The sequence below is a fragment of the Heptranchias perlo genome, chromosome 5 (genome assembly GCF_035084215.1).
Source record: "Heptranchias perlo isolate sHepPer1 chromosome 5, sHepPer1.hap1, whole genome shotgun sequence".
In the NCBI taxonomy this organism is placed as follows: domain Eukaryota; kingdom Metazoa; phylum Chordata; class Chondrichthyes; order Hexanchiformes; family Hexanchidae; genus Heptranchias; species Heptranchias perlo.
In genome coordinates this window covers 74,747,836-74,762,876 of record NC_090329.1, presented here as the reverse complement: position 1 = coordinate 74,762,876, position 15,041 = coordinate 74,747,836, and the positions used below count along the sequence as shown (strand labels likewise).

Here is a 15,041-nt window from a genome sequence, read left to right as displayed (position 1 = left end):
AATTTAAACATGAGGGTGAGAATTTTAAATGGGTCAACAAGTACAGGGGTGATAGATGAGCAGCATTGGTGCGGGATCGGATATGGGCAGCAAAGTTTTGGATCAGCTGAAGTTTACAGTGTGTGTACGATAAGAAGCTGGTCAGGAGAGCATTAAAACAGTCAAGTCTGGAGGTGACAAAAGCAAGGATGAGACTTGAGCAAAAGATGTGCTCAGGGGAGAGCAGAGCCAGTGATGCAATGGAGGTGGAAGTGGAGGGGGGGCTTTCTGATGAACAAGATATGGGTTCGGAAGCACAATTCAGGTCGAATAAGAGGCCAAGGTTGCAAGCAAGTAGGAGATGGGAGCCAAAGACGATGGCTTCAGTCTTGCCGATGTTTAACTGAAGGAAATTCCAGCTCATCCAAGGTTGAATGTCATACATTTTAAATTATGATCCTAATTTGCAATGTACCTTGTTGAGTTGTCAGGGTGCAATAGCACTTGCCAAAGCACTATTGGCAGTATTGCATCTGCTTCTGACATCAATCAGTTTTAACAGAGCTTGGATGCAGTCTGTACTGACCAATTAATAGAGCAACCTGACAATAAAAGTGGCATTCCATAAACAAAAAATGGAAGGAGACGCAGTCCCATCAACTTTGCTCTGATAATTCTTTTTGTTAAGTTATAAAGTTAATTGCAGAAAAAAAACTAGATAAAGCAATTCCTCAGAAGACTCAGGCCAAAAACAAGCAAGGCCATTATTTATTTATATTGTAGCCAGAACTAAGTCAGGGTAAATTTGGGCACATATGCAGGGATCCTTTGGTATGAGAAACTGGTTAAGATGGGCAAAAATAAGTCACACTACTTCTGTTAAAAAAAATATATAAAGATGAAGATTAGGATCTACAAGATGTCGATAATGTATTATGAATAGTATGTTAACACTGCAGACATCACATATTGTTACAAATGCAAAACAATTTCAAACATGCTGTGCAACTCTCAGCTGCAATCTGATGAGTACAGTCAATCTCTGCACTTCCCTGACCTATCTGAATGATATTTGTGCCTTTCTTTATACTCCTCATGAGGCAACTGTGCTCATCTTTACATGGTTAACAGAGACGAGAAAAAAAAGCACTACCACCTAAGCTTCATTAGAAATTCAAGTAAGCAGCAACTGGAGATATCTTCACATTAGAAGATGACCTCTCCCAAGAACAGGGAGAAAAGCAAGTGGAAGTAGGGGTGAGAAAGAGTACACTGCATGGAGCCTAAGCACACAGGTGACAATGTGTATAATGTACAGATTATTTGCAAATTTAACCTCTAAACAGAGTGCACGAGACCAATTCTCACCTCTACACACAATATATGGTTGGGACCTGATTTAGCTAACCAGCTTGAATACACTATCTTAGTTCATTACAATCTATTTGTCTCTTTCTCTTCCAAATCCTCATATTGGACTTCCATATCATGATGGAAATAGGCAAATGCTAATCTAATTTCATGCCACTTTCCAGTAAACCACAACAGTTGTTCAGAAATCTATTGCATGTGTAGAGGTGAGTAAAACGTATTCATTACAAATGTGGGGATAAGTTTTTAATCTGTAATTTTAACTAAAGGAAGACTGGAGTATAAAACCATGTTCCTTGTTTTAAGCTCCCATTTAATTATTATTTGCTAAAATTAAATTAAAATGAAAAAAGGAAATTATAGGGCTTAAAGAATAAAAAAATTCAATAGGCTCTGGGCTAGATGAGTCATGCCTAACAAGTCCAGGAATTGGAGAAAGGCTGCATGATATCAAACTCTCATAATTGGCAAAGCAATGAACAGTGCAGCCTTAGGGTATGGTAGTGCAGCGGTTATGTTATTGGACTAGTAATCCAGAGGCCTGTACAGAGAATACAAGTTCAAATCCCACCATGGCAGTTTTGTTTTTAATTCATTATCGAGATGTGGGTGTCGCTGTCAAGGCCAGCATTTATTACCCATCCCTAGCTTTCCTTGAGAAGGTAGTGGTGGGTTTTCTTCTTGAACCTCTGGAGTTCATGTGGCGACATTTCTCCCACAATGCTGTTGGGTATGGAGCTCCAGAATTTTGACGCAGTGACAATGAAATAACGGCGATATGTGTCCATGTCAGGATGGTGTGTGATTTGGAGAGAAACTTGGAGGTGATAATGTTCCCATGCACCTGCTGCCCTTGTCCTTCTAGTTGGTGGGAGGTGCTGCCGAAGAAGCCTTAGCAATTTGCTGCAGTGCTTTTTTAGATAGTACACACTGCAGCCACAGTACACCGATGGTGGAGGGGGTGAATGTTTAAGCTAGTGGATGAAGTGCCAATCACGCGGACTGCTTTGTCCCGGATGATTGGGTATCACTGCAACAACACTCAAGAAGCCCTTTCAATGGAGAGCATTCCATTGCAATCATGACTTGTGCCTTGTAGGTAGAAAGGCTTTGGAAAATTAGGAGGTGAGCCACTCACTGAAGAATACCCAGCCTCTGATCTGCTCTGGTTGCACGACATTTATATGGCTAGTCCAGATGAGTTTCTGGTCAATACTGACCCCCAAGCTGTTGTTGATGGGAGATTCAATGATGCTAATGCTATTGAATGTCCATGGGAGGTGGTTAGGCTTCCTCTTGTTGGAAATGGTCATTTCTTGACACTTGTGTGGCGGCAATGTTACTTGCCAGTTATCAGCCCAGGTCTTGCTGCACGCAGGCACAGACTGCTTCATTATCTGAGGAATTGTAAATGGAGCTAAACACTGTATAATCATCAAACGAACACCCTCATTTCTAACCTTATGACAGAGGGAAGATCATTGATGAAGCAGTTGAAGATGGTTGGGCGTAGGGCACTGCCCCGAGGAACGCCTGGTACAATGTCCTAGGGCTAAGATGATTGGCCTTCAACAACCATCTTCCTTTGTGCCAAGTATGACTCCAGCCACTGGAGAGTTTTCCCCAATCCCCACTGACTTCAGTTTTATCTGGCAGGGAAGTGAGCATTCACTTGCATGGTAAAACAAAACCAAAATACTGCAGACGCTAGAAATCTGATGAAAGATCATCGATCTGAAATGTTCACTCTGTTTCTCTCTCCACAGATGCTGCATGACCTGCTGAGTGTTTCCAGCATTTTCTGTTTTTATTTCACTTGCATGGTGTTGTGCTGCTGTTCAAACAAGCTACAAATTGAGAAAGTCGTATCCTTTCCTCTTGACATGCAATGAAAGGTACATGTGTGGATACATGGGTGCCATTTATGGCTCCTTGGACCTTGAGAAATCCTGCCCACTCAGTAACTTGCAATGCTCTGTCATAGTTGTCCATGGGGATGAGGTATGATATTGCTAGCTGGCCCCTTAAAAACTGAAAGTGGAGATATTGTCATTGACAATGGGGAAATGGCAGACATGTTGAATAATTACTTTGCATCAGTATTTACAGTAGAAAAAGAGGATAGCATGTCGGAAATCCCAAGAAAACTAATACTGAATCGGGGGCAGGGACTCAATAAAACTAACATAAGTAAAACAACAGTAATGAAGAAATTAATAGCACTAAAGAGTGACAAATCCCCAGGACCAGATGGCTTCCATCCCAGGGTATTAAAGGAAGTAGGTGAGCACATTGCAGATGCCCTAACTATAATCTTTCAAAGTTCTCTAGATTCAGGAACCGTCCTTCCAGATTGGAAAATTGCACATCACTCTGCTTTTTAAGGAGAGGGAAACCAGAGAATTATGGACCAGTTAGCTTAGCATCCGATGTGGGGAAAATGCTGGAGTCCATAATGGAGGATAGGGTGACTGAACACCTCGAAAATTTTCAGTTAATCAGAGAAAGCCAGCATGGATTTGTGAAAGGTAGGTCGTGCCTGACAAACCTGATTGAATTTTTTGAAGGGGTGACTAAAGGAGTGGACAAGTGACTGTCAATGGATGTTATTTATATGGACTTCCAGAAGGCATTTGATAAAGTCCCACGTAACAGACTGTTAGCTAAGATAGGAGCCCATGGAATGGAGGGTAAAAATACAGACTTGGTTAGGAAGTTGGCTGAGCGAAAGGCGACAGAGAGTAGGGATAATGGGTAGGTACTCACATTGGCAGGATGTGACTAGTGGAGTCCCGCAGGGATCTGTCTTGGGGCCTCAGTTATTCACTATTTATTAATGACTTAGATGAAGGCATAGAAAGTCTCATATCTAAGTTTGCCAATGACACAAAGATTGGTGGCATTGTAAGCAGTGTAGATGAAAACATAAAATTACAAAGGGATATTGATAGATTTGGTGAATGGGCAAAACTGTGGCAAACGGAATTCAATGTAGACAATTGTGAGGTCATCCACTTTGGATCAAAAAAGGATAGGACAGGGTACTTTCTAAATGGTAAAAAGTTAAAAACAATGGATGTCCAAAGGGACTTAGGGGTTCACGTACATAGATCACTGAAGTGTCATGAACAGGTGCAGAAAATAATCAATAAGCCTAATGGAATGCTGGCCTTTATATCTAGAGGACTGGAGTACAAGGGGGCAGAAGTTATGCTGCAGCTATACAAAACCCTGGTTAGACTGCACCTGGAGTACTGTGAGTAGTTCTGGGCACCACACCTTCGGAAGGACATATTGGCCTTGGAGGGAGTGCAGCGTAGGTTTACTCGAATGATACCCGGACTTCAAGGGTTAAGTTACGAGGAGAGATTACACAAATTAGGGTTGTATTCTCTGGAGTTTCAAAGGTTAAGGGGTGATCTGATCAAAGTTTATAAGAGATTAAGAGGAACAGATAGGGTAGATAGAGAGAAACTATTTGCGCTGGTTGGGGATTCTAGGACTAGGGGGCACAGTCTAAAAATTAGAGCCAAACCTTTCAGGAGAGAGATTAGAAAACATTTCTACACACAAAGGGTGGTAGAAGTTTGGAACTCTTTTCCGCAAACGGCAATTGATGCTAGCTCAATTGCTCATTTTAAATCTGAGATAGATAGCTTCTTTCCAACCAACGGTATTAAGGGATAGGGGCAAAAGGCAGGTATATGGAGTTAGATCACAGATCAGCCATGATCTTATCAAATGGCAAAACGGGCTCGAGGGGCTAAATGGCCTACTCCTGTTTCTATGTTCCTAGAGAACAATGCATCCATGACTTGCATGATACATCTCTGTATAGCATTTTGGCTCATGTTATAGATGTCCCCAGTGACAGCCTAGAATGACACTGTGGCGTAGGAATGAAAGGGCCGCAGTTGCCTGAACAGCCACTAGCAGAGCAATGCATACAGTGGAGGTGGGCTACAGGGCTACTTGCAGCATGTAGAGTAATCCTGAGATAGCTTCCTTTTGTAAAGCAAAGTCTTGCAATTCAAAAGCAGGTAGAAATGCCTCTGCCTCTATACTCCAGTGCAGAGGCATCATCAGGTGGGTGCCAGGTGCCTGCAGTGCATCCTCACCAGCTAGTCTTCCCTTTGGTGCACCTCCTCTTCTTCCAACCAGCAAAGACATAAGGGAATCCCCAACGGGAAGCCCAATGTGCCCTGTCTGAAAAGTGGAAAGCTAAGTGGCAGCCCCTTAGCAAATGGCAAAATAAATGGCAACAGTAAAAAGCCAAAAAAATAAAGTATTAACAGTAACTGAATAAACTTGTCCCTTTAAGTTTACTTCTGTCTTCGGGGTAGCATCTGGATGCCAATTTTATACTGGCATAATTGAGACTGAGTATAAGTGGTAAATGATAGTGATGTCATGATCCCCATTTCGTATCAGTTCATTTACATAAACCAACCCTAAAAATACGCAAGCACTTCCACCATCCACCGGACAGGACAGGACAGAAAATTGGCCAGGCACTGACGTAGATGACGATCCAGCATATTAGATCGTCACCGATATCTGATTACAGCTTTAAAATCAGGCGTAAAGTGGCACAAAACCTAGCTATATTTCCTAATGTTCTTCAGTTCAAATGCAGCACACTGTACATGAATAGTTACAATTCCCAAGCAGTGCCAGACTTTGTAAAGTTTTATTCATCTTCCTCCAGATCATTCACTACAGCACTTTCAGCCAATAAGACTGATGCCTGGTGTACAACTCCCTGGACCAGCTCCATTCCTCATCCCGTAATTCCAGTTGGAAGATGCAAAGACTTGCTAGTACTTTCAAGAGGCAAAGATCCAAACCACTAAGTTCAACACTTACCAGTACATGGTGGAAACTACCCAAAACACTTTCACACATGATCTGCAAAAATAACTTGATATGTAACATATATTTTAAAGCAAGGTTTATTAATTTGCACATATTTCTAACTTGCAAGGGGGAAGGGGGGTTGGGGGGTTTGAAAACAATTAACCTACTTTATTGACTTTATTCACGTGCTCTATTTAAATGTTCCAGATGACACAAACTAATTCCGAACTAGGTTTCTGTTGTTCTACTAATAGACATCAAACTCATTAAAATTAACTGGTGAGTGATCACGTGAACACCCGAGCCCAGAAAAAACTTTGCCCTGATGGAGTAGAGTTGCGCAATCATTTTTACTAAATCAAGTGAACTTGTGTACATCGACCATTACTTAGATAAATACATAGCTTCAGTGTTTATTTGGGCATTACCACAAACAAAATGTTCTTAGTATCTAATTTAAAAAGTAAGCAAAAAGAATGCCTGCAAGGTAACACTAAGCTGTTCACTATGGGAACCCAAATAATGAGTTATTACTTCACTTAAACATAAAAAGTGCTGGTTAATCTAAAAGTATGATGTTAAGCTATCAAGCTTGCACTAACATTGTCTTCTACAATGTGAAGAAAAGCTTAATTTTGCTTCTAATTTCTTGGTCATCTCTTATGTAAAGATTTGCATTAAAAAAAAATCACTGAAAATCAAAAGCAACAAAACAAAAACAGATTTTATTCTTTGAATTTAGTAAAGTAAGACTTTTCAGTTACTTGGAAAATCTGACAGCACAGCAGAACAGGAGACAAAACAAATGTTCCCTACCACACCCTGTATACTTGCAACTGCAGATATCACACCAGAAGAAACATTCATTTTCTCATTTGCAAGATGTCCAAGACTACAGGGGAACTCAACACCGATATGAAAAGCCCAGTGACACTTCAACTTCAAACTTGTACAAGCAGGAAGGCCTTTCGAGATTTCAAAGGTTTAAAAATAAACAGGAAAATCAGGGGTGTCCCTGGAACTAATCGGCTCAGAAAGAAATCTACAAAGACGAAAATATTTTGACAAAACTATACGTTTCACACTGATCAGTTGGTCAATTATCAACGTAACAAGCTTAGATAAATAGATTCATTGCAGTTTTTTTTAAAAAGCTGCTCTTATTCTATTTTTATCACAGGCAAAAAAAAAATCGAACTTAGCTATCGGAGTTTTTGACATCGTAGATAGAAAGAACAATACGTCCTTAATTACCTAATACAAGCAATTACTGCTTGCTTTACACAATAGAACAGACAAAAAAAATTGAAGTAATACTATGTTCTGTTTTTCACGGTTTCCTTAGCAGCAGCTGCAGAGTTCAACCTGTACTGTGTATTAACCTATACTGAAGTACAAAATTACTGGCTCTCAAATGTCAGTGAATACCAACATTTTCCTCAGCGTAAAAATGAACAAACTGAAGGCTCCATGTCATAAGTGACAGCCTTAGCTGAGTGTTAGAGTTCTTCTGATGGCATCACTGGCAAACAATATTTCTGGCACTTGAACTTGTGTTTTTCAATGTGAGCAACAGTTATTTTTGTTGTTAATATTGCACAACATAATTTCAATCCACTTGTATTTCTTTGGGAATTCCAGGCTCAAACATTTTTAGTCACTGGACCTCAAGTCAGAATAATTGTGTAACCCCATTATATGAAATCCCCATAATGAGGAGGCTGCAACCATCAGGTGCTCACAAACAAAAATCTTGCAATATTAAAAACTGTACTTAAATGGGAATACTGTGTATTTTATACACAAACTTCACCCAACTCTTTCAGCTGTGTTAAATTTTAAAGATGTTGAAGCTTTAATGTAGCACCGACACTTTAATTATTTCAATTTTCCACCAATTATCTTTTTTTTTTAAATTACAAATGGATTATGAGCTGCATAACACTCAAAACAACAGACCAGGTCCACCGTTTTAAACAAAGACTGACAGTAATTGCATCCTCCTTCCTATCTGCAACTCCAGCCTGTCCCGCAGGCAAATTATGGCACAGTAACAAACAGGTGTGCGTACCAGTCCTGCTAGAGAGGTGCAACCAGCTAGATTTTGAGATCCAATAACAATCATTTAATATAGGAACGAGGCTACTAAATTTGCATTTTAATAAAGATAGAACTCCTTTAAAATAACTATGAAATCACGACCCCTATTACCTTAGAAAGCTGCTAAAGTCACACATCATTCCCTGATAACATACAAAGAGTAACAGACAGTACGCTCTGCAAATACTTAGTAAAATAAAGTTACTATTTGTGTGGGGTGCGGGTACCGTAGATGTATGTATTTGCACAGCTTAAAACTTTCAACCCAAAGAGCCATAAGTCTGAATCCCCGTCTCTGCCAAAGTTACTAATCACCTACTGAGATGAATTCTGTCAGTTTCCTGCAAGGCCACTAGATAGAGCACTATACAACAACCAAGTACTCCATCGCAAAAGGAAACAGAAACTGATGGGAGTGGCCTCATCGCACAGAAACATATCTCCTCTCTGCTGATCAACTCTGCACTACCAACAGCTTTGGAGAATGCATGCTTAGATTATCCTGCGGGAGGCAGCATTTATGGGGTTGGGGGGGATCGGGGAAAGAGGGGGAGAGGTGGAGTGGAAAAAGGTAAAAAAACTAAGATTGTTCTGCTGAAAAATCAATGAGATCATAAAAGCTGTTACACATACTGTAAACCTGCAAGATAATTCTATTTTACCTGTTCAAAATTCAAGTCACATTATGCAGAGACAGGGATGTGTCAAAGTACAGTGAAACCTAACAACCAGTAACTACAATTGTTGTTGATAAAAAGGTGTCTCTTCAACCAAATGCAAATCATTCCTATAGTTATTAGACAAGTGATCTAACTGCACTTAAATCACCAGAACACCAACAGCAAGCAGCTCCTCCCAACAGAGGAAATCCTCCAAGGCAAAGATTCTGACTTCCTGTTTAAAGTGAAATTATGAGTTGCTGATGTCAACATTTAGGTGCAGTAGACTTATCGCCAAAACAAACAAATCCCTGAATCAAGACAGATCTTGCAATATTAACTGCTATGGTTGGAATTACTAACAATCGATTTTAATTTTGATGGTTTAGTATATTTTAATGCAGTAATATTTCAACCCTTGGGTTGCAAAATCAACTTGACAAAGTTAAAGGCATGATGTAAATGACAACAACTTCCACTTGTACAGACTTTCGCCTAATAAAATGTTCCTAGGCATTGTACAGAAGCAGTGATTAACACCCAGTAGCAAACAAGTTAGAGGAGGCAACCAAAAGCACAGTTGTAGATCGGGTTAGAGGATGCTTTTGAAGGAAGTAGCAATGCAAAGATGGTTAAGAAAAGTGGCAAGGCTTATGGCTGATGGCTCCTTCACCAGTGATGTTGCAGAGGGGAAGAGAAGGGAGGCACAATAGAGCAAGCAGTGGAAAACTCAGTTAGAGGGATTTAAAGATGAGGGCACAGGTTTTTGAAATCAAAATGCTATTGGACAGGATACCTCTGGAAGTCAACAAAGATAAGGTGATATTGTGCATGACTTAATGTAGGATAGGATATGGACTGAAAAATTCCAAATACATTTGAGTTTGTGCAGAGTGCGGCTAGGGAAGTCAAAAGGGAGAGCAAGAGAGATAATGGGCCTTGAAGTGATGAGGGGTGGAGTGAGATGAGGCATAGGCTATGTTTTGGAGATGGGAGCAAATATTCTTAGCAATGAAGAGGGTGTGGGGTTTACTGCTCAGATCAGCCTTGAGCAGTCACTAAGCTTGGGCATCGTCAGGTTCAGTCTGACTAAGCAGCCAAGGAGATAAAATCAGTACAAGACAACATTTCTGGTGGCTGTTACAGTTCAGGTTACTCCCAACATTTTTAATTTTTGCTCAGAGCAAAAGGCAATTTATATTATCAGACCAAGTCTCATATAAACTGAAAACTGACATAGGACTAAATTATCTCCAACAAACGTAACCTGCATTAGGGATCAAGTAGAATGCTCACCACATTATGTCTACACTGAACAGCGATATATACCATGCTGTGAGACCATTATATTCAAACTAAAACTACTAGATTTATTTACAAATAGAATACATGGAAGCAGTAAGACACAGTGAGAGACAAAGTACAATAATACACTTGCATAAAATATAAACAGCTTCAAAACAAGAAAACAGACAGTTCAAAATCCTTGTAGTTCTTTCCAGCAGCTTCTGTAGGAAATGATCTTGCATAGAACCAGTTAGCGCTCTTCACAATGCAAAGCAAGGAACTGCAGCCGCAAGGCTGTTTCTCATTTAAATGGTTGCCTTTACTATGTTAAAAAGGCTAATTTTAATGATTCCTGCTCAATGGTCAGTCATTTCTATAGAATGTTAACCATTTCTTTTAAAGCATTAAGTGTATAAGATGTTAAGTATATTCCACTCGTCATCTGGTAAGCTGCTTTTATACTGAGTTTAGAGGGGCTGGTCCCAGACTCATGGGTCTCATGCACCAAGTGGCAACCCAAATGTGAATTTCCACATCTTGGTGAATCCAGCAAATTTACACTGAGACTGCTCGCAGGCTTGTGCCGCCAGTTTCCAAAAGGTGCAAGACCCACCTGTTGCCCAAGCATCTCTCTAATACCAATGTAAAAGCAGTTGTAATCCGTTTGGTTTTGACACCAGATGGCAAGTGAAACCATGACATGTCGATTGACATGAACTGGAGTGAACATAAAAAATCCACATGTCCTTCAAAGGACTAAGAATTTGTTTAGCTTCAGTTCAAAAGTCACTGGGGCTTCATCTTCAACAATCAATCTGCATTCCTTTTTCTATTGATACAGTGAGCGTCCCTGGAGATACTGCTGGCTGAAATCAATTTTCAAAACACATCTGTTGTAATTATCTAAAGTTATTAAAAAACGTGTAATACAGGAATGTTCTTTAGTAGGACAAATGCTCTGCTTGAGTCTTGCTGATGCTAAGGGGAGTTCTGGCAGCACATAAATAAGGAATAGGAGAGAGACTCAAAATTGGAGCACACTTCAGGTGATCGTGCAAGCATGGAAGAAGCAGCCATTGGAGATAATGTGCTGACTGTGTTGGGATAAGAAAGGAATGCATTATAAGAGGCTGATACCAGAGATGAACTACAGAGGGAAAGCAGTGAAGGAGGTAAATCAAATAGTCGACTATATCAGAGGCCACAGAGAGGTTGAGGAGGAAAAAGAGGGATAGCATCCTACAACTGCAATGATGACTTTCACCCAGGTAATCTTTGTTCTGTGGCAGAGAGGAAAGTAGATTTGAGGGACTTGAACAAGAAGTGGATCCAGGATTAAATGGCAATGACACATATACTGACTTTATAGAAGAATGGCAAATTGGAGATCTGGCAGGAGTTTGAGTGAATGCAGGTGTCAAGGGTAGGTTTTTTAACAAAGGGAGTGGTGATTATAGGTTTGAAGAAAGAAGTTGATGTTGTTGAGGGGCACCGAGACAAGCTGTGATAGTTGAGGTGGTGAGATGCTTCATCAGGAGGGGATCAGGGGTTAGGCCTAAGTGGCAATGACAACTTTTTCCACTGTATTATCACCATCACCTAACAAGGAAAGTCTTTTTGTGAGGTACAAGATATATCTTTTTTTTAAAATGTATGACTGGAGCATTTCTGTTTGAGAGTATTCCTTCTGGCTCTGCTTTACAATTCTAGCTAAAGTACATCTTGTTTATTTGGATGCCAACAAGGTAGGGTTATACGAATGATCCTGGAATAGATTGCACATTCAGGCTATGATCAACAAAAACAAACTAAAAGCATGGCCATTTCAAAATAAGTTTTCTCTGTGTTTATTGGTTGCTGGAGAGAAATCTGTGTAACAGAGTATATTACAGTGAAGAATTTAACTGAAGCAAGACCTAGATATCAAACATCTTGCAAACAAAGGGAAATGGACCCCAAAATAAACCTTCATATACTGTATATGTCTGTTGCTGCCACCCATTAAGCAGTTGAGTCTAATAGTGAGAAACAAATGGTTCTCTAGATAGTTATACAATTACATAAGAAATAGTGCACATATGGGAAAACAAAAGTCAAAAAGGATTACTCTCACTTTTGCGCTACAAATGGCACGCTTTCAGAATTCATCAATATTGTATTGGTCCAACTTAAAATATTTATCAATGTGTAATTTTCTCCTTTCAACTCTTACTGGGGTACATTTCTAGGCCATCCTCAGCCTGCCAGCAACTTTCTGAAGTTGCCAATCTTCAATGGCAAACTAATCAACCGGGGAGAGCATCACAGCCAGACCCAATCCTTTTTTCAAATCCACACATACGTACTTTCTAGCAGGGGTCAACAAACAACAATCAGCAGCAGGCACACTAACCATTTCCCCTCCTTTGACTAGTGAGTGCTGACGACAATTGTAATACCCAATTTCTAGTTCTGACATATCCAGAATTGAACCAGAGACTTTCCAGTCTGTATAGCTCATTTTAGAATATTAGTGTCGAGAGAGTCAGGAAAATATGTACTCCATTATAAGAAATAGCATGCATTTTCCTAAGTTACTTTGACTCCAAAATATTTGTTTTAAGCACCAATTATTCCAAGATATTAAAATGAGTATATATCACTTTCCATGTTAATTCTATAAATGGTTTGAGTTACAGAATTTAAATAAGTTTTTGCCTCGGAACTATTTCCTTAACATACTGCAGGCCTTTGAATGCATAAGTTTGTGTTTTTAATTTTTTTTCCATAAAAAAATGAATGAGTTTTTTTTAATGTCTACAGATCTCAATGTCCTGGGGACGACTCTAATCTACTGCCTTTCTTCCTGTCCATTATTTATCCGATCGACATTGTAGTTTACTACTGTGACATAACGCACCAGTTTACAACTTCAGACTTGCATCCGGATCTGGACTTCCGAGGAGGATCACCACGATCACTGGCATAAGTTGCACTGATATGAAACACGTTCGCTGAAAATGCCCCATATACTCAAAGCATAGAAAACAGAATTAAGTTAAGAACCCTTTTAAGACCTGCATTAGCTCTTATAGTAAGTGATGGGACCTAGAGGTGGGGGAAAAGCAGCAGGAAGATCAATAATTCAAAAGTGATTTGAAAATATTCCGCACCTCTTTTATCTTCGCTTGTCTCTCTCGTGTTTCAGGGTCGGTAGGTTCACGCCCTGTTGCGCCCACCGGTTTGCGGAAGACGACATTCGGCAAACGCGGAGCTCCTTCTTTCTTATTCACGGAATCCTGTGCAACTTTTTCCTTCTCCTCTTTGATGTCCTGTTTTATTTCCTCGGGCAGTTTCTGGAGGGTATCCTTTGCTTCCCGTAGTGCCTTCTCGTGATCCTCGCGAATCTTACTTAACTTGTCTCCCTCGAACTCTCTGCCGTCGCTGAGAATGTCCAGTTTCGGTCCGTTCCCTGAAATCGAAGTCTGCTGCGAGTGGAAAAACACCCCGCTCAGCAGTTTGGACGAGTCGGGTAAAAAGAAGATAGCACCGAAACACAGAGTGATGAACCCACTGAAAACTAAGAGCAGCAGGAATTTCTCAGTCAGTCGAAAGGCGGGCCGGTTGATTAAAACCGAGCTGTTGTTCACTGACTTCCGACTAGTACTAGGAGTAGTAAAAGGCAGAAGAGTTGTCGGTGGCATATTTATCTCGTTTTTCTTTTGCAAAAATGAGGGGCGGAAAAAAACTACTCAACACTTTCAAATGTTTTGAGACTTTGTCAGTGGCTGAAAACTGACATTCAGTGTCTTTTCTCTTGTAACGTGAAGAGGTGATACTGTGTTGCCTGCAACTGAATTGTAGAACAGGCTATTGCAATGCATCACCTGTCCATCGTGTAACACGTCTGCATAAGGAACTGCGGGCTGCGAACTGCTGCTGGAACCGACACTGAGCCGAGCCGAGCCGAGCCGCAGCTCCCAACGCCAGAACACGGAAGCCCGCCCCCCCCCAACCTTCCGCGAGGGACAATGGCCTCGGCCTATCGCGAGCCCCAGGGCCACGTTCCAACACGCTGTATCTGACAGGCCGGTTCTCCAATCCGCGCGCTCCAGGGACAATGGGAGGAGCGAGCGAGCGGGCGGGCGGGCGGGGCGAGCGGCGCTTCCGGCATCCAATGTGACAATTTTCTCTCTCTGCTTGGTGTTGAGATGTTTCCACTCCAAGCCCGTCACATGATATTGTTACACGACCAGGAAATAAAGTTAATTGTTCAGTGAATTTTGCTTCCTTCTGCGTGATTTTTTTTTCTTTAACCCTCTGTAGTTTAAGTTAATTAGTGATTCTTGGTCTCGCTTATAACGTAGCTCTAGGAAGTCTCGATTACTTTCTGTTGTCCTTTCATTAAATATATATATATATATATCCTAATTCACCTTTCGTTATTTTAGTTATCCTCCCGCCCCCCCCCCCCTCCGTTTTTCTCTTGTACGGTTTCGATCTGTTAATATTCATCAGTAATGTGACGATCTGCTGCAAAATCTGCGGAAAGCTCAGCACGCAACACTTATATTGCTGTACTTTTTTTGTGTGTTTCTCTTTACAGTCAGACTCAATCCGTATAATTATTTATAATTCATTGTACTAGTCTCTTTGAAAAATCTCACGGGAAATGTGCATATATTGAGGCTGGAAAGGCGCCGCCGGCAAACGGAACGAACTGCATGAGAGATGTTTAGCTACAGTAGCTAAACGGCGCTGAATCAGTCTCATCGGACGCCCTCAAGACTTAAAATTCGTTGTCTGATT

General features: G+C 40.7%; 1 protein-coding gene across 1 annotated transcript in view; it reads right to left on the bottom strand.

The window, feature by feature from the left end:
- man1a1 (mannosidase, alpha, class 1A, member 1) overlaps positions 1-14,225 on the bottom strand; it is a 427,764-nt gene extending 413,539 nt beyond the window's left edge. Inside the window, exon 1 of the mRNA XM_067984671.1 lies at positions 13,406-14,225. Within this exon, the coding sequence (XP_067840772.1) occupies positions 13,406-13,936 (531 nt within the window). The 5' untranslated portion in view covers positions 13,937-14,225. The remainder of the gene's footprint in view (positions 1-13,405) is intronic.
- Positions 14,226-15,041: the final 816 nt, after the last annotated feature.